This window comes from Strigops habroptila, chromosome 6, assembly GCF_004027225.2.
Source record: "Strigops habroptila isolate Jane chromosome 6, bStrHab1.2.pri, whole genome shotgun sequence".
Taxonomy (NCBI): Eukaryota; Metazoa; Chordata; class Aves; order Psittaciformes; family Psittacidae; genus Strigops; species Strigops habroptila.
This window is the reverse complement of record NC_044282.2, coordinates 10,593,706-10,613,354: the sequence shown is the minus strand read 5'-3', so window position 1 is coordinate 10,613,354 and position 19,649 is coordinate 10,593,706. Positions and strand designations below refer to the sequence as shown.

General features: G+C 37.0%; 1 protein-coding gene across 1 annotated transcript in view; it reads right to left on the bottom strand.

Annotated features, from left to right (window-relative positions):
* MAN1A1 (mannosidase alpha class 1A member 1) overlaps positions 1 to 19,649 on the bottom strand; it is a 148,111-nt gene that overhangs the window by 79,672 nt on the left and 48,790 nt on the right. The window contains exons 3-4 of the mRNA XM_030491094.1: positions 17,693 to 17,808; positions 8,447 to 8,527 (exon numbers count right to left, since the gene is read on the bottom strand). Coding sequence (XP_030346954.1) covers positions 8,447 to 8,527; positions 17,693 to 17,808 — 197 coding nt within the window. The remainder of the gene's footprint in view (positions 1 to 8,446; positions 8,528 to 17,692; positions 17,809 to 19,649) is intronic.

Below are 19,649 nucleotides of genomic sequence, written 5' to 3'. Positions count from 1 at the left end.
ATCTGATCCTTCAAACAGCAAACTGGACAAGAAGCTTAACCAATTTCATCATACATTTCTATTCACTTATTTATATTTAAAATACATAGAATTAATTAATGCTTACATAGTCTTCAATAGAAGTAAACTAAATTTTTGCAAGAAGATAGAAAAGTAGAAGACGGATTCTTTGCTAAAATCAGATTTGGGAATCTGATGGAATGCTTTTGGCAGTTGCCAACAGAATGAAAAACATGGAAATCGTCTACTGGATGGCTAGTTTATGCTTTTATCTTCTCTAAGCTAATAAGGAGAGGGTGTTTTATCTTCTACTTAACTCCTAGCTTAATGAAAAATAACCTCTGTATCAGACTCAGTCTATGGAGACAAAGCACAAAATGGAATCTTACATAAAGTAACTATACACTGTGAAAGATTTAGATGAAGAAATGAAGAGTTACTCCATGCCTAGAGTAAAATGCTGGTACATACAATTTTCACCTTTACTTCTTGGGGAAAAAAAAAAAAATCAGTACTATGATTCAATAACATTTATTACTTATCACCTAATTGAACTTTTATAATATATCTACAGAGAGAATACACTTTCAAAAATATTTTATATAGCCTAGAATTAAAGGAGGGTAAATTAAAGCTGATCTACTCCCTCTGTCAACACTGACTGAGGTATTTTTATGTGGTTTTCATTTGCAGAAATAAGTCAAATTGTCAGCTGTAATTATACGTATGGATTATACTTTAAACACAGCTAGTATACTTGCAACAATCTTAACACTGCTTGCAAATGGCTCCACAGAACCCTGTATTTAACCCTATCTTGTACATTTTCTATTGAATTTGCAGAACACAACAATCTCACCAACTCTTTAGGCAATGTTTTTACTCATCTTTATGATTTTTCCTTTATGATTGCAATTACATTTAGTGCTGCAAAATGACAGAACTGAATACTGAGACAAATGTCTTAGAAACTGAACTTTGCAGATGCTTGGTGACTCTGGACAGGCTGTGAATAGCATATCATTTCTTCTGTATAGTATATTAACCCACATGCAAAGAACTCTTTTGGGTCTCTCTAGAGCTGCTGCTCAAAAGGAAAGAACTCACACTAGTATATCTGGTAAACATGCCCTCTCCAACTGTTCTGTAGAGCCACAATCAAGTGAAACTGCGGGAGCTGGTTGAGAGCCAAATCCTCAGAACAAATCAACCAGCTCCCTCTCAGCTGCTTGAATTCTACTTAATAACATAACTCATGAGCTCATGTCAAACACACCAGCTGTTACAATCACAATTAGATATTACTTAGCTCTCATTATCATCCTTTCTACTTTCTAACAGTTTACCGGCTTTAGCAGCAGACTATAGTGGTTGGAGGTGAGCAGGGATTTTTGTTAATGTAATGAGCAATAAAGCTTTTTGGTCTAGTTACTCCTAAAGTCAACACACAAATGCAAAAAACATGACCAAGAAATTTGCCATGGGACAAAACAATTATTTTGTTGTTTTGAAAAAACTCCCCAAACAAACTTCTTCCAGTTATGCAAACTTGAAACCACTAAAAGAGAAGAATATGATTATGTACAGGTCAGAGTTCTAAACTCATGTTTCTCAGACCAAAAGCAGGGCTCTGGTTCCTGGTTTCTTACTAGGCTTGGTTATGACAGCTGCGGCAGGCTAACACCATAGCTTCTCCCTGTCCCCCTGCTGTGGATATTCATGCTGATGATAGACATCTAAAACATACCCACTGCTGAACTCCAGCAGACAACAGCTCACTGAATTAATGTAAATTGCCACTATTTTCACTCTACATTAGTAGGGTAGCCTGAGGGTCTTTATTATGAGGCACAAAAATTGCTGATGGTAGCTGATTGCGTGCTTGGCGTACAGTGGTGGACGCTCGACAAGGCTTTAGGTACTTGGAGCTGATTAAGAGTTCCTGGTTGTGGTATGTGCATGCAGTATCAGTAACTCCAATGCAGAGAGGGAAGAGAAGGAAAACCAAGAAGCAAAATTTGAATTAAGCGCAAGACTGGAAATCAGCATCTCTGTTACCATCCTTTGAAGTTTCCTCAGAATTATCTCAGCTTGAGATGCAGAATTGCACAGAGCAGCTGAGCAAGTAGCATTGGGAGAAAGAGGACAGAAGCATTAGGAACGAGAAGGCTTTTACAGTATAGGGAACTTATTTCATAGAGATAGGTTTCATCAACAGCGACAGTATAATTGCACTGCAGGAACTTAAGAGACAGAAATAGAAGACTGAAGGGCAGTTTGCTTTCAACAGCAGAACTGTCTACATCAAAGAAAATCTTAGGAGTTTAGGTTATCTCCAGAATCTGAATCCACAGGGATTCTGTAGTACATTTTTATGCAGCTAGCACAAAAAGAGAAGCGCATTAGATCTATTAAAGGTGGTAAAGAGACTGAAATACTAATGGAGATTACAGACTGTGATTGTCGGAAACAGAGGAGATTTTAAATCCTTCTCTGTCCCTAAGTAGGCTGGTAAGTGCTACATCAGAGCGGATATAAACTATGCTTTTATACACTGTAATGACAGCTTCTTGCAGAAAGTCAGAGTGTATAAGGGAAAAAGTAGCTCTTGACATAGTTTGACATATTACCATCTAACAGGGGCCACATGCACCAATTCAACATGCTGTTACAGTAAAAAAAAAAAAAAAGTTTGCTTTGGTAATGTTTAAGTTTGGAAAGGGAATCAAGATGACCAGCTGAAATGAACTTAGAAAGAACAGGCAAATGGGTAAAATGCTAGGAGATTACTTGGAGGATAAAAGATAAGGTGCACAGCCATGAGATTCTCAAATCAAAAGGTTCAGATGATTTCTATCTTCCTTTGGTGTGACCGTAAAGAAGATAATTAAAAGCAAAGGCATAGTAAGTCCGATTAAAGAATACAGAAACTGATAATGTTTGACAAGTTACATGAAAAACTATTAAGTCAGGATAAAAGTAAGCTTTGAAAAACAAGTTTCTAAACTTAAAAAAAGAGAAACATGAGACCTGTTAGAGAGCCAGGAGGAAAAATTAAGAGACGTCTGTGTAAAACAGCACAATGCATGAAACAAGCCATTGCAGAAAAGCTAAATTTGCCCTAATGTTCAGTCTTGAAGAGCCTAGGCAAGTTCTCTTGCAAGGAGATTCATAAAAGGAGAAGCCCAATGCACTGTCCCAGTATTGAGGCTGGACTAGACGACCTCTTGAGGTCCTTTCCAAGCTGAATGACTCCAGGATTCTATGAAATACAGAAGTTTAAAAAAAATCATAAAACAATAAAAAAATAAACAAATCATCAAGATCAGAGCTCTAAAGGAACTAAAACATGACACCACTGAAGTACTGATGTATCACTTAAAGTGGCAGCAGGTGGATGGTAGGTGGCAAAGAGTACCCAAATCTGAAAACAGCACTGCAGAAAACTACAGGCAATTGCAGTCTTTTAATTTCTAACAAACAGTAAACACTACTGCCAGTCTGTGGAGATGCTTAAGGAGGAGCTAAGTGGCATACACACAGAAGTGATCAAGCTGCTACAGTATGCCTGGAGTTTCAAACAGCATTAGAAATCAAGCTTCCAAAACACAAAAGGAAAAGTCCTCTTGTTCATTACTGTCAAGTTAAGTGAAAGGAAGTGGGAGATAAAACGTGGTCAATTCTCACACTAGCGAGGTAAGATCCCCAAGGCACCTATAGTAGAACTTACATTCCTGATTTGCAGAAATAGGCCAATACCTTTGCATAAGTGACAAACTCCTATTATTCCAGATTGCTAAACAATTTTTTTTTTTTTTTGTATTGCTGGTATGTAAATATTCTCTATGAAGGAAGACCTCTAAAAGAGAGCTAAATTCTGGAGAATGCCTTAGCACTAAATGAAGTCAGTGATATTCTGTGGTCAGCCTGGCAAAGGCAGCTCTAGATCAATAGCATCTGCATCATTATTTCACATGTGCTCCTCATTAATAAGACAGCACTACCATCACGGATAGATGGTTGTTTTAAGCGGGCAATGATTAGCTCTGAAGTCAGACAAGAGGCCAAGATCACCATGTGACGTTGAACAGTGGCACTGTAATTCCTAAATGCAGATATAAACTAATTAGGTTATATATCATCACTTCTCGCCCCCACCCCCTTTTTTCCTTTGTACTTCTAATTAACAGTTGATAGAGAGTAATAGAACAGATGAAAATCAGAAAGTCCAACATTTATCATCATGAAGAACAGTTTGTTGTGCCTTTTTTTATTCCTTCATCCTGATCAGGATAAATTCGTGTTCCTTCAAACAAGATATACTGCCAGAGTAAAAAAAAAATAAAAGTCTGTCTCATTTCTGCTTTGTGCAATGGTGAAAAATGGCAATATGAACATCATTATCAAATTTATTTTGTCTTCCTCCAGTGAAGATAACTATCTTTAGTCCTAGAAAAGAGAAGGTTATATTATGCAGCAAGAACAGCTGCTGAATACGAAATATTTTAACTCTGGCAGAAAAAAAATAAATTACTCATCCCATTCAAAAAATGGAAAAGCTTCAAAGGAATATGGGAACTTACCAGCTGGATCTGAAACTCACGTGCTTCTTATTTGCTTCAGGGCATTTTGGATTCACTTTTTTTGCTACTCATACAAACAACAATTATTAAAAGATCCTTCTATTTCTGCCTATGCAATGTATTCCCTGATTGCAGAACCGACATTCAAGTAAAACAGTCCCCTCATTACACAGCTTTAGTAGTATCTACAAGAAGCAGCTATCAGTAAATCTGAAGAGCTAGTCATATCGGTAGTTAGGGGTTTATATTCCCTATAAGCAGTGTCATACACCTATCATGACTTTCAGCACCAGTATCTCCCAACGGTGAAAATTACAGTGCTCACAAATGTTTCTCATATCCACAGATTCCAAGAAACGTCTTAGCTTCTGTTAGAGGATACGCTGTTGTCCTCGTCCAACAGTTAACAAGTTATCTGCTCATATGACTACATTCGGGCGTGCTTTAAGCAATTACCTGGTTCTGCAGAACAGGGAATCTTGTTGCATGCAGTACTCCAGACACTCAGTATTCCAGAATTTTATGTTAACTAGTAAGTACAGCAAAGCACTTGGAAAACAAATCTCTCCCTTACTAAAACATCTTATTTCCAGTACAAATCTAAAAAAGATTGCATATCAAGTTGCTTACAAAAGGAATCATGTCTACTAATGAATTCAAGTTTAATTTAAACAAAATTATCAAGAAAGTTTGCAAAACAATCTGTCCTGTTCCTATGGGTTAAATATACCATATTACAGGCTCCGCCAGATGCTTTTATACAAACAAACAAATCAATACTAGCAGTGCTTTAAAGGAACCAGGTTTATTTTTAATAATCCCTTACAACCACAGACTCATGGAAGAATACCAGGGAAGCATTCACATGCAATATTATTATGAGGGACTTAGAAAAAACAAAACAAAACAAAACCAAGAGCAGTCCTTTCAGCAGTTACTCATTTTGAAATCAAGTTTTCTGGTATTTGCAGCTGTTTTACAAATGAAGTTCGACATTTGACTGGAATTCTTTCTAGCTTAGGCTTAAATAGTAATCATAAAATAATAAAAAAGAGGTGACAGTGTATGACACTCTTCTAGCACTTATTCATTCTAGTAAGGCAGAAATTGTACAAAGTTTAATAGAATGCATCTCATAGCTCTATCTGCAAGTGAGCACCACACAGGTATTGAGAGGCAAAGTATTAAATTTGTTCATTTTTAGAATTATTCACATTGGTGCCTTTATCTAAGTGAATTATTATATGAGCAGAATGTTTTAGGAACTACTTGATATGATAGAATATTCTTTAATCATGATTAGTTAGACTTACAAATGATTATGGAACATACAATGTGTTGCGGCTCTGGATCATTACCCATGGAAATGTAATTCAGAAGTACAAACAATAATTATTTCCACCACTCCTTTTACTGAAACATAGCTCTTTTAAATTAGGATATTGATAAATTAGCACAGCAAATACAAGATTTTTAAGTAGTTAATCTGATAAAGAATTAAATGAGCTTTTAACTGAGAAAGCTTCATCTTCCAAACAGCCTGCATACAGGTTGTTCCACCTTTTTAGAATGCCCACTAATATGGACTAATGGATGACTAAAGATATATTTCCTATGGTGGCAGCCAGTTTCTGGGGCTCTGAGACCTTTCTACACCTGTCAGTAGCAGCAACAGTGACAGACACGCAGCATGGGAAACCTCACACTGCTGCACAGCTGCTCTGTTCTCAGAATGGCTGCATCCTGCTCTTCCCATAAGCAGCAGTGGCTATTGCTTCAGTATCTTGGATTTAGGAGACAAATGGGGAAGTTTCCCCAAATCTGATAAAGGCAGAGCATGCAGAGTTGCATTCTCCAAGCCACTAGGACAACTGTTAGTTTAGGAACATCATTCTGTCTCAGATAGCAGCTGTCTGTCCAAGAGTATGAAAATCAGTGGCAAGCACGGATGGTGTCTTTCCCAGCCTGTAAGAGCTCAGGACTCTCCTTAATCATACATGCAATCTTTGTGTTTAGGAGCCCATTTTACTTTCATTAATGAGTCCGTCCACTTTTAGAATGGACAACAGGATCCAGTATCGCCGATATTCCACTGCAAAGAGTTCCACTTCATTAACCATTGTGTGAAACACTCTCTTCCGTTTTAAATGTTTCCTCATTTAATTTGTACAAGAGTTTTATTTGTACACTGGTGTTGCTATCAACCTAGTCCAAGAGATGGTGGTAAAACTGCCGCTCTAAAGATGAAGGAATGGTTGAGAAGCAATGACTAGGTGTTATTTCGGAGAAACTATATGCACTGATTCAAAGTGAAACTGCTTATTAACAGACACAAGATATAAACCATAACATACATAGGAAGCACAGGTGACAAATGCTTCAGGCATTTCTTGTCAGACAACTGCTGCTTGAGGCAAAGACTCGCGTGCAGCGCTCTATCAGCTTGTTGTCTGCCAAACATCCTCTACTTCTGTCAGAACCGGTTAATTAAAATGTAGCAATAGCTTATACTGGAAAAATTCACTCCTGTTTGCAAGAAGTAAATCTGCTGTGAAAGGTATAACTATTTAACTGCAGAAGGAACAGCTTTCAATTCTAGACACCCTTAGATATTCTGGTTGCTGAGTTACGGTAGAGGGACAAATGATTTCCTTCAAGAGTCAGAAATGGCACACTAAGTAAAACAACAGTTAGTAAAGATCAAGTCAGCTACCAACCACCTCTCAAATTCTGTCATTACTGTTAAGTGTGAATTTGAAACGGGTCTAAGTGAAAATTTTTTCCCCAGAAAATTATAAGATAGATATAATAACAAAGCCTGTCTACTTTAAAACATTAATGTCTTATCAATATCACCTACCCTCAGGATACAACCATGGAAAATAAACAGGTAAGTCGTCTTAAGTAAAAATGTCAAAGGAACACTGTCTCCTTATAACTGCTTTGCCAGGTACATGACCCAATAGTATCTTCTAAGACAGCTTTAACATAATGATAAACTTTAACAAAAACCAACACGGACACCACAGAATTTAAATTAATTTAAAGTGACAGGTTCAAAACAGAGCTTTACCCCCTATTGGGAAAATTTACATATGAAAGAAAATTATATATCTTTGGGGTTTTGTGGAGTTTGCACGGTAATTGCTTGGATTTAAAGAAATCCAATGATAAATTCAACTTAAGGTTAAAGAGTATTAACTTGTCTTAATCCTACTATAAAACACTACTATAATCCACAAACAGGAACAAAAAGTTAAACTAGCAAGATTAAAGACTTCTCAAGTGCCAAGCTAAAAATATCGCAATACCTGTGACTTAGTATAGCCTTCTCCAAATACATCACAGAAATAGTTGCATTAGACAAAGCTCTTAGATGAAGCTACTTCTTCATTCTCTCCAGAAAATATGACAGGCAATAGAGATTAATGGGATATTGAGTCTTTAAACACATTCACGTGTATAGGTTTACCAGTTATGTTTTCATTCTTAACATGCTTTTTCCATGTGAGTTGAAGCTTCAGCTTCAGGATGGCCAACAGAAGTACAGTTTATATGAGTTAAATGATATGGGCAAAACCAATTTGTGAAGCGAGAACCTGATGAACAAAATCTACCACTACCACGGCATAGGAACTCCATAATTACACACTCCAGCACGAAACCCAGTAGGAATGTACTGGGTATGGTTTCAACTCAGGGACAAAAATTAAAACCATTTAACGTGAAGTAATAGCTTTAAGACTTACATAAAACAACAGGAATAGAAGCAAGAAAACTCTTTGGACAGATTTTTGCTGTACAAGCCATTTTCAAAGTTCTAAACAAGTTTAATTAAGATAAACCATGTGGAAATATCTTACCTCTTCTCCTGAAAGATAGTAAGCTGAAAGTAGTCCACCAACAAAACGAATGTTCACTTCAAATACTGAAATTTCAGCATTCTGTTGAAATAAACAAACATAGTTTTATTCCCTGATACTTTTCTGTACGGTCTGTACTGTTTTGTTTGCCTCTTTTGTCTTTTTTATATAGATGCAGGCATTAAGCTACAACAGCTGTAAACAGCAAAACACATAAGATATAGAGAAGGACAACATAAGTGAATTTAAGGGCATTTTAAAGTATTTCCTTCTCTTCCTCATGTTAACAAAATAACGTCTCCATTATCTTTATCCTGTTTAACTTTTCGTCTCTTCCACTTGGGCTTTCTCTAAATCCACATATCCACAGTACTTCCTTGCAGATGATTCAGCACTCACACACAGGAAGTGGTCTCAGATCACATGTCCCAACGCTACCTCACCACACACCATCTCTTCTCAGACACTGTAGGAGTTCTTGATCAGAATGTTGTATCAAGAGCTTTCCTACTTTAGTGTAAATGCAGGTCATTGTAAAATGGGAGGTTACACTAGAATAAGTTACATGTTCACGACAAAAATGTAATCAGGATGTGTATTCACTAGGGAGCAGATGATCTTTCAGTAATGTAGGGACATCCCTTCCCATACTGGCCTGGTCTTCACCAAAGATAGACACTAGGCTTGTTGTACTGAGCAGTGTAGATCCAGGCACTATCTATCTCAAAACAGAGACACTTGTGTTTCCTGTGAGGATTGAATTAAATTGCTTTTCGATTTTCAATTTCTCGAAGTAAATGGAGTGATATATGAGCTGAATATTTTGTCTCCAAATCCTTACATTTTGCCTTTCTGGATTAATATGACTACTTAACTCACAAACCAGTGCTATCTGTCAAGGAATACGGAGGCCTTTCAAGAAAAGCTCAGTATGTATGCACTGACATCTGCTTCTGGAAATCAGTTATAGATAAAACGAAGACTTTGAAGTAATGTGAATAAAGATTCTACTGTTGAATCACAAAGATTAATTGCACTGTAATCCTGAACGTTTGCTGAAGTGGTGGTCTTTTGGGACATTTCTTGAAGATAACCATTGTTTTAATGTTATCAGATTTCCAATACTTCACTTGCACATGTCTCTGAACCTTTGTTCGAGACATCTCATTCTGAAATCTTTACACAAGCCACTGAAAGCAGATGCAATTAATGAAATGGGCAGACATTTCATTAATGGTACATTTGAAAGCTGTATGCTACATAGTTATACTTAAGGTCATTATTCCAGGCTAGTAGTATTCTCGGAAAGCACAGGAATTATAGCTATTTGCAAAACAGTTAAGGATGTTTAATAATTTCATGTCAAAGAAACATTCATCTCTACATGGAAGTCTTATGTGAAGAAGTAGTATGTTAAGAAAAGTGAACTTGTCCTAGAAGTAGTGGATTTCTGCTACACCAACTTTCCCTTTCTGGCTTGATTTTTAATAATTTTTTGTATTATGCATTTAAGACGCCACACCTTGATCATTACCCTCTTTTCATATTTTTAATCATCATCCACATACAGTTTGCAAAAACAAGTCTGTATATTTCTACTCAGCAGTCAAATCCTAAGTAAGCAATGTTATTTTTTATTTTGCCCTCAGATCCAGCTGTACACAAATACCTTATGATCCATTTAACAGTGCTAAAATATATAGGGAAAACCTTCATCTGCACTTCCCAAAGTTTCTACTTCACCGACTGAAGAGACCAGAATTATTTTCTTTTTATTTTTTTTTTAATTCAAGCTCAGACTTTACTTTAAAACCATCATTGTATCATAGCAGGCCTGAGAAATGGTTGAATTAATTCCACCATATCTAATGGAACTTTTGTAAGGAGAAGTGACCAGGCGTGCTTGTTTTTAAATGACTACTATGTTCCTTTTGTAAGATCCCAAGTATATAAGGTGGCTTTGACCAACTGAATAATTTCTAACTTTACAGTCTTTTAATTTGTACCCCAATTAGACTGCATGGCCATGTGCTGTATAGGATGATATATGCAACACCTTTGTTAGTACACATATGTGCTAAACTCTTACTGTTCCTATGCAATATCATCTTGGTTTGGCTGCTAATTTTGGAAGCCTCCATTTTATAAAGGATTCTGAAAGAATGTAGGTGCTTGGGAAAGTGATATGTATATAGAGAAAACATATTTTTGCTTTACTTCCAGGGCTTTTATGTTAATTGAAGTATGTAATTTGGTCTTTCATCTTATATTCGATCTATATTTTGCCATTCACTATTTGATCTTCTCATAAGTGAATCATAAATGGGATAGTCCAAATACTATATGAAATCCACAGAAACTGTGACTGCTCCTCATTGTGCTTAAGAGAAATAGAAAACCAAATGCAGTATATGCATCCATTATGTGGTGCAAGAGCAAAACTGACAACTTTACGGAATTTCATCTGGTTTCTTTGATTGGCTTCTAAAGACAAAATGATTTTGACAGAGAGATGCAACATCCCTTACCTTGCTGGCTAGACACATAATGCCACTGTGAACCTATTTACATATCCTGGAGACTGCTCTTTCTCAAACTCTAATACGTAATAATGCAAAAAAGCAAGTCTCTACAATAAAACGACAAAACAGCTGAGTGTTACCACATTTTGGCTTGACAAGGATAAATGCTAAAATGAGGGGGTTTTAAGCAAGAGAAGAACCATAACTCAGAAATGCTCAAGCTGAGCTTAACTAGTAAAGCTATCAAACTAACTCCTTTTAAAGAAAGGGAGGTTTACTGTACCTTAAGACGACCCATCTTCAAAAAGCAACAAATATTACCAAACGGGGCATGGGGGGATAAGTTCCAAGAGTTATATTAGCTAGTTCGTGTTACTCTGCATCTGTATTTCATTTGCAAACCTATGACAGGTCAATCTAATCTCAGCTGCACCTCACCACTTCCCTCACCCTTCCGTAAACCGTAAGATTAAGTCTATAACTGGTAAGATACTGAAGCTTCAACCAGCTGTGGCTGAATTTGATGTTGAAAGCACTGTCCAGACAACAAAACTACTGTCAGCAGGGCTTCTCCTGCAGCCCTTCTCCTTTTGGACGCCTCCAGCTTTCCAAAAATCAGATCAGTATTTACATCTTTCTGGACAATTTCCTTAACACATCTCTTTCCTGAAAGTCTTCCTCCCCCCAGATTTGTAGATCAAGGCCAAAATAATTTCCATCTATGTTTTCTCATGGGAAGTCACTCTCATTTACAAACCCAACATTTGAAATACAACCCAATTGTACTCATCTAGTATCAGCTTCCACCTGGCACTCATCAAGCACTGGTACTTGCTCTGCCATTCATAATTCAATTGGAGAAAATACCGTGTGCTCTTTATGCAGATGAATGTATTTGGAGTAATCAACTCACCTTAATTTATATTTTATAAAGACCTTACTCTCTTAGTTTTTATAAAGACTCAAATAAGGCCCCAAATCCCACCAAATTATTTGTTTCAGTCTTCTTTATTACAGATTCTTTATAAAATTTTATTTTCCTTCAAAACAGTAAGAAAAAAGTACTGTGCCATCACAAACAGCCCATATCCTGCAGGTTAATAAACTGTGCAAGAGAACGCCAGGGACCCTACACTGAACAATGATGAATAATGTATATAATTCTAGACTAGAAAATGGACACAAAGGGCCTGCATTTCAAGTGAAACGAGAGACACACATAATTATTATTATATAATAATATTCCTCTGTTGAAGCAAAAAGGCTGGGAAAAACATCAAATCTTAGCATTTTCAAGCAGTCCAGGAAGTATGATAGAGACACGACGAGTACTACAATAGCTCACTTTAAGCTACTATAATCAAACAACATTTTAATTGCAATGGTGGGGAAAAAGGTTTCATTCATATTCCACAAATGAAGTGGAATTTAGTGGCAGCCTGCTAAAATACTCAGTTCCCCTAGACAAGGGGAACAATTTTAGCCACCATTTTATTGCAAGTGTCAAAGTCTGGTGCATAACATGCTATATAACTTGCTGAAGTCCCCCCACACGATCCTAAACGGGCACAAAAAGGAAGTGTTACTGAAGGCATTAACGATCTCTAGCAGCAAAAGAACTGTATTTAATAATAAATTTGCAGGATCTCCTTTTAGACCATCAAAGTAATTTCTTATTCATAATCAAAACAAAATCAAGTCACTTTGAAGTCTGACATTTTGAGTGTACTAACAAGTTATGTGGTAAACTAGTAAGTAAGTTGTCCCACAAACTAAAGAATCATTTTCAACTGCTGGCTTCTTTAATCTTCCTCACAGACCCATTAAACATTTACTTGAAGTCCATTTACTCATACATCCCACACATTTTATTTTTTTTTTTTTAATAGGAAAGCTATTCTGTTGCAAATTTTTGTATAAGGAAACTTTCCGATTTTCTCACAAAGAGAAAAAAGCATCAAAAATAAAGCACCAAAAAAACATCTGCCTCCGAGCCAGAACATTAGGTTATGGGCTGTTAAATATAATTACAAGTCAATAATAATAGCTACAATTTGAGAGTAGTAGGATTTAAATCTTCAAATGCTGAAGTTTGAAATAAACAATCTGGATTCTAAAACACAGAAATACTTGAAGCAAAGATACATGCTGGAAGCATTAATTATTAAATCCAAATACTATTTGCTATTCTGGGATCTTGGAAAAGGGATACGTTAATTTATACATGACAGCAGAGATAAACATAATTCAAAGTTTCTACGCTTTTCCCACTCTTTTTTCATTCCCAAAATAGTAGACATATTACACATAAAACTACATTGCATGAAGCTGCACACAAAGCTTCTTTAAAAGATACTCAAATTTGCAAAGTTAAGAACAAAGATGAAAATCAGAACTGGTAAGTAAGTTTTCCAGATTCAGGGTGGCTTATAAAAATCAGATACAGTGACTGACTGACCGCTGAAAACGGCTTTGCTTAAGAGTACTGGCAGGACACAAGAATGAATGAATCCTTGCCATCTTACTCATTCCGTTCTCTTTATGCAGTTCCTCAACTCATTTACTACCTATCTTTGAGAGCAAATAATGAGCTGCTCTTCGTACTTTTCCCACAGTACAACAGCAACTCTTTCCTAGGCTGATCCATCCTGTGCAGTTAACAAGGGAAGTTATCTGTGATGAGACAGATAACCCACAATGAGTCAATGCTCACACAAAATGTCAACTGAAGTCAACTAAATCATATCCACATAGAGCTATTGCACAAACATGCTGCCACTTTTGTCTGACTGAGCAATCATAACTTCCTGCTGTCCTTTACTTTGATGAAAAATAGAGAGGGATTAGGCAAAAAAATCCACTAATAATCAACAGGAAGATTATTTTTGTCTGAATCCAGATTCACCTTTGAGATATCTTAAAAGAAACCATTTTCATCTTCTCCCAATAAACACATGGCTTCCTGCTCCATACCTGGTTCCGCCTGACTACACCCACATCAGAGAGCTTATCAGTGGGTCAGGGCATGAATTCAAGCACTGTCCCACATATCATTAAATTGTTAGCACCCTCTGGTCTGGTTTGGGCCCCTGTTGTACCAGCCAATGGCCAGGCATGCTTTAGGACACCACGTAGGCCAAGGACTGTTCATAGTATGCTTTATGGGCATCTCCTTTTGCGGGGAAGGAGTTTGGCAGGGCTGAGTAAGAAGGGGACAGATCAGTGCGTGTCATCTAAAGATGCTGGGGTCTGTCTGGGTGTAGATGTGAAGCACCATCAATTCCAGCACTCAATAAATGCCAACTCTACCGCTTTTGCCACATGGCTCAGCTCCTGCACCACTACTCCTCAACTCCTGACCCCTTCATCCCTCTTGCAATTTCTCTTACCAAGTATGGATTCTTGCGTTGCAAAGACCAATACCTTTTTACTCCCCAGTGTGATGCTGAAGTTGGGTGGTAGTACAGAAACTCTTTCAGAAAGCTATGAATGCTCTGTGTGTGTGCAGGTTCTAAAGCAAATAATGAAAAAATGAAAACAGATCAACAAACAGAAGTGCGTAGTTGTAGCTAGGAAACAGCCAAGCTCCCTAGTGATCCCATGAAAGACTGGCTCCTTTTTCCTCTGTTGCAACGTATTGATATACAACGCAGCCCAGTGCAGCTTTGGGCAGGGCCATGCAAGAGCACTGTGCAAAGGTTGTGTGGGCAGCAGCATGCATGGGGAGGTCAGACCAAATCCTCAGCTATATTAACTGAAGAGCAAAAACACCCCCCCCACAGGGATGAAGTGATTTAATGGAAAACAGAGCACACATCCATGATGCAAAGACCACGGATTTAGCCAATGCAAATGTCAACTCTTTCAAAAGGTACGAGTATGTCTAAATCTCTTACAATATTGACAGAATCAGAAAATGGAACTTAATTCCTGAAGGACTACTCAGTTTGGCTGAAACTACAGCAATGTATCAAATACAAGGAATTTCAGCAGTTATGAGAGGAAAAAATTCCAGGCATTCCAATGTGGATATCCCAGTTATAAAACCACAGGGCTACCAGCTCCAGCTATAATGAAAATAGCTTAAGTCTTATATACTCCAAAAGGCAAAGCTTCCAAACAAGTCCACTCACAAGATTACCAAAATTCACAAGTTTACTGAGAAAGGTAGTGTTTACTTACTTATCTAGAATTTTCCTTCAAAATCAGAACAGTCTGCTTGCTTTAGAAAGGTAAAAAAGAGTAGCCCTGACAACTAATTCATTGAATTGAGGAATTAAAATCTTAACATGTGAAGAGATTATGGAATTTCCCATTAAGTCACCTTTATTCCATAAATCCTTTTATGTGGCTAAACTAGTGTTTACTTTACAAAGTGACATTTGGAAACTTTCATGATTGGGTGATGAAAATGATCAAGTGCTGGCCAAATAGTTCAACATGTACAATGAGTATCGGACTTATTACAAACTTCTAGAGGAAAATTTGCTTTATCCAGCTACACTGACGTAGAATATAAAGAGGAAAGATTCTGATACATAATACAGTCACAGCTATTTTTGTAAAGAACCTCTTAAAGAAAATTTATGATTTAAAAAGCATAGTTCTAAGATTAAATGGAAAAAAATAATCCTATTTATACAAATAAAGGCCAAACACACTTGCCCAAAAGCTGATGAAGCAGTCACTGCCCAGGAAATGACCAGAAACATCAAAGAGAAGCATGTTTTATACTACTCACAAAAAATAACACTTCAGGTTAAGTCAGTGTGTCAGGTCTTAAAACCTAATTCACTTTCATGGAGGAAAGGTTTCTAAAGCAGGAACAAGTAAGACTGTATGAAACATTAATACCTAAAATGTCAAGTAATGCCTGATAAATGCTTAAACACAAACGAGCGGGCCCTTCTGTTCTTTGTGTTCAGTAATTTCAAACTTCAAGCTATAAAATACAAATAAAAAGCAGTTGAAACTGGAACTCATATTTTAAAGCAGAAAACTAAACAAGAGTTTAGTTGAGTAGCTTCAAACAATTCAGCCACTAAACAAACTGATATCAATTATTAAAGTTGGTGTTGTGGTTATTTATTTTCATTTCCTCATTCTGCTTTAGGAAAATTCATCTACTCCTTAGTGATAACAATGTAGTATTTAATTCTATATGAAGTATTATGAAAATAATTTTGTGAGGTGTTGAACTCAAGGCAGCTATTTACAGGCATATCAGGAGCAAGATATTGTTCCTTGTATCATCTGTAAAGTAGTTTCAGTAGATCTGCTGGATTGCTACACTGACCAACCAATGCAACACAAAATTTCAGACATTTTGAAAGCCTTCATAGCTTTTAAGCATTACTGAGAAAAAATAAGTGCTACATAATCTTTAAAAGTACATAAATTAATAAGAGGACCTGAAATTGTAGGCAATACCTAGAAGTACAAGTTTCCAGTGCAAAGCATAGCAAGATTTATGCAAACCCAAAGATTTTAGTGTTATTCATGTAAATCACTCTACTGCACTTTATTCCTCCAAGTACATCTCAGCTCTTCCTTTAAAGTGGAGTTTGCTATTTTCTATTATGTTTTGTTCTTATGTTTTAAAACACATTAATAATGCTAAGCTAATAAGACAGGAATTTAATATTACAAAAATTCCTTTAGGAAAAAAACTGCCCACCTTACGCACAAGATAAAGTTAGCATGTATATCTGACACTACTCGGAAGCACAGTTTAATATCCTGTATTTACATTATTAATGTAAACATAAATGCACACTAAATTGCTGCTTATATAAACTATATAATACCCACTTCGATTAACTCCTCCTTCTTAAAATGGTAATTAACTCTCAAGCATGTAAAGGAAGCTAATTAATCCTGACTTTTCTGCATAACATATTAGAAGGAATACTTTGTTTTCAGAAGGTGTTCCTGCCATTATGCATGTCAACTACAAGAGCTTTTAAGTGCTTGGTGTACTGTGCCTACAACCCTTTCCTGCTTTACTACACCTATCAGTAAAGGTACTCCATTAGCTCTCTGTAATGAGGAATTCCAAGAAATACTCTGGCCCACAAACAAAAACAACTTATCAATTTAATTGAAGTTTTACAGAGGTTCTTGCCTGTTCAGGGTCTTTCTAGGACAAAAACTTTAACAATGAACTTTGCTCTCAGATGCATATTTACCAGTTTAGAGGATGATTTGTAGACGCAGTTGTGATGACTTGGTGCCTCATAAGACTAACGCAGCTCAGTTTGTGCCAACAGTTCAGCCTACCTCTTGGGATTCAACTTTACTAGAATACACAACTTAAATGGTATGTATGGCGTGTACCTTTCTCTAAACGCAAGTCTTAATTTGTGGAAGATTTCACAAAGCGAAAATGTAAAGTGTTTACATAACTAAAAAATTAATGCTTGAAGCGTCCTGATTCTTCTATCCAAAAGAACTGAAAAGTTTCTTTACAACGGTAAATACTCTATTTCTTTTTCCTTCCTTCAGTTCAGGTCATTGCTTCCTATCTACCTAAATTTCTCATACCGAAAAACTGCACGTATAAGAAAGTAGTAAGTTTATTATATTTCTGCTTCCTGCCTTGTTTTATCTATCAGTGATCTAAATTCTGTAGCCTAGTATCATGCTTGCAATATTACAACACAGTCCTCAACTGACCCCTGGAGATTAAACAGAGCATTAAATGTTAATCAGCAACACTACTTACCACATTGAAATCTAAGTTTTTTTCAACCCACTCCTTGGCTTCCTTGAATTCCTCTTTCATTTCCATGATGTATAGTGTGTCAAGGGCATCCACTATTGTTGCTCCTTGAATGTTACCTGAAATACATGAAAAATCAGTGATTTACTTTCCAACAGAAGGCTTTTTAGTTAGATCTAATTAATTTAAATTAATTCTAATTTCAAAATCCAATTTCAATTAATCCAATTAAAAATTGGGCATATAAGCATTCAAGTGGGCAACTAGTCATTCAAAGCCTTAACTTTGATTCCCATGCCACAACACAACATTGTAATACACTCCCTTTTTTAGCAGCTGCTAATTGCTTATAACATCCTCTTTGGAATGTCCTTTTCTTTCTCTGAATGAAGTAATCTATATGTTTTCCCCCAGATATTCCACTAATAAAACTGCAGCATACTTTGGTAAGAAGGACATCATATCTTCCCCGATATTATTTGGAGCTTGGCTGCCCTCCTCTCATATTAAGGGAAGAACTTTCCTTTAAGCTTGGCTAAGTAACTTGTAATTTTTCCTGAGCTCATGAGAAAGTGAGAGCAACTGTGGAAAACTGCTAGAGGACATGTGTTCGAGAACAGTACCACAAAGGCTCTGGAGATGTTAGTAATTCCGTGCAACAAAAGCGTTGGACTTGAAATTCTTAAAACATAAGCCTGAAGTGAGCAATTTTGATGAGAGAGATAAATAAATGTGTAAGCCTACCAAAGTGAAACATTATTAATCTGTACCAAGACCTTCAGACCAAGTACTTAGATATGCTCTGTTTTACTTCGTTAGACCTGCTTCTGTTTTGCTCTCTCTTCTTTACTAACAGCATCATTTATTCCATGTGAGTGATTAATATAGAATACGTAAAATAGCCTACAAGCTAGTTAAGTTAAGAGAAAGCAAAAGAAATCAGTCAGCATAAAAATTGAAGTGGACTATCCAGGAGCATCCGCAGAGCATCCCTTTCCGTTTAACACTTGAAATCTTTAGCAACGATCTGGAAGAAAATAAAAAAAAAAAAAAAGGAAGAAGAAAAAATGAACAAAAGAACCTACTGTTAAAAGGATTTGTGAATGGTTAACTAAGATGACTGACATTTCAGAATAGCATGATACAAAGCACAGAGCATTCTAGATCACTTCTGGGTAATGCAGAGTGGGTCCACTTAAACAGCATGCTTTTTAATATTTAAAAATGCAAAGGTATGTGCACAGAAATAAGAGGAGGACATTACATTACAGAATGGAGTAGTGCTTCAGGGGCAGGCAAGAAGACCAGAATTTAAAAAAAAAAAAAAAAGGGTGATCCGAGGATGGGTAACTTTGTATGAGTTTCCAGGGTGTCACTGCGGGGAGAACCGCTATGGATGACAAGCTTATTAGCACAGCTCTGTGATTGAGCTTATGTGGCCATATGGTTTAAGAACCACAACTGGCTTATGGCCAAACTATTTGGAGGGCGGGCCAAAAGAAGCTTTTGTCTAGGCCAGGCTTTTAGACATGGCTCGTTGGTTGATGAGAAGCTCAACATGAGACAGCAGTGTGCGCTTGCAGCTCAGAAAGCCAACTGTATGCAGGGCTGTAGCAAAACGAGTGTGACCAGCAAGTAAACAGAGGTGATTCTTCCCCTCTGCTCTCATGAGACCCCACTTGCAGTACTGTGCTCAGCTCTGCGAGTCCCAACACAAGAGAGACGTGGACCTGCTTGAGTGAGTCCAGAGGAGGCCATGGAGATGATCAAAGGGCTGGAACATCTCTGCTATGGAGACAGGCTGAGAGAGTTGGGCTTGTTCAGCCTGGAGAAGAGAAAGCTCCAGGCAGACCTTAGAGCAGCTTCCAGTGCCTAAAGGGGGCCTACCAGAAATCTGGAGAGGGACCTTTTATAAGGGCATGGAGGAATAGCACAAGGCTTTAGGCTGACAGAGGGTAGG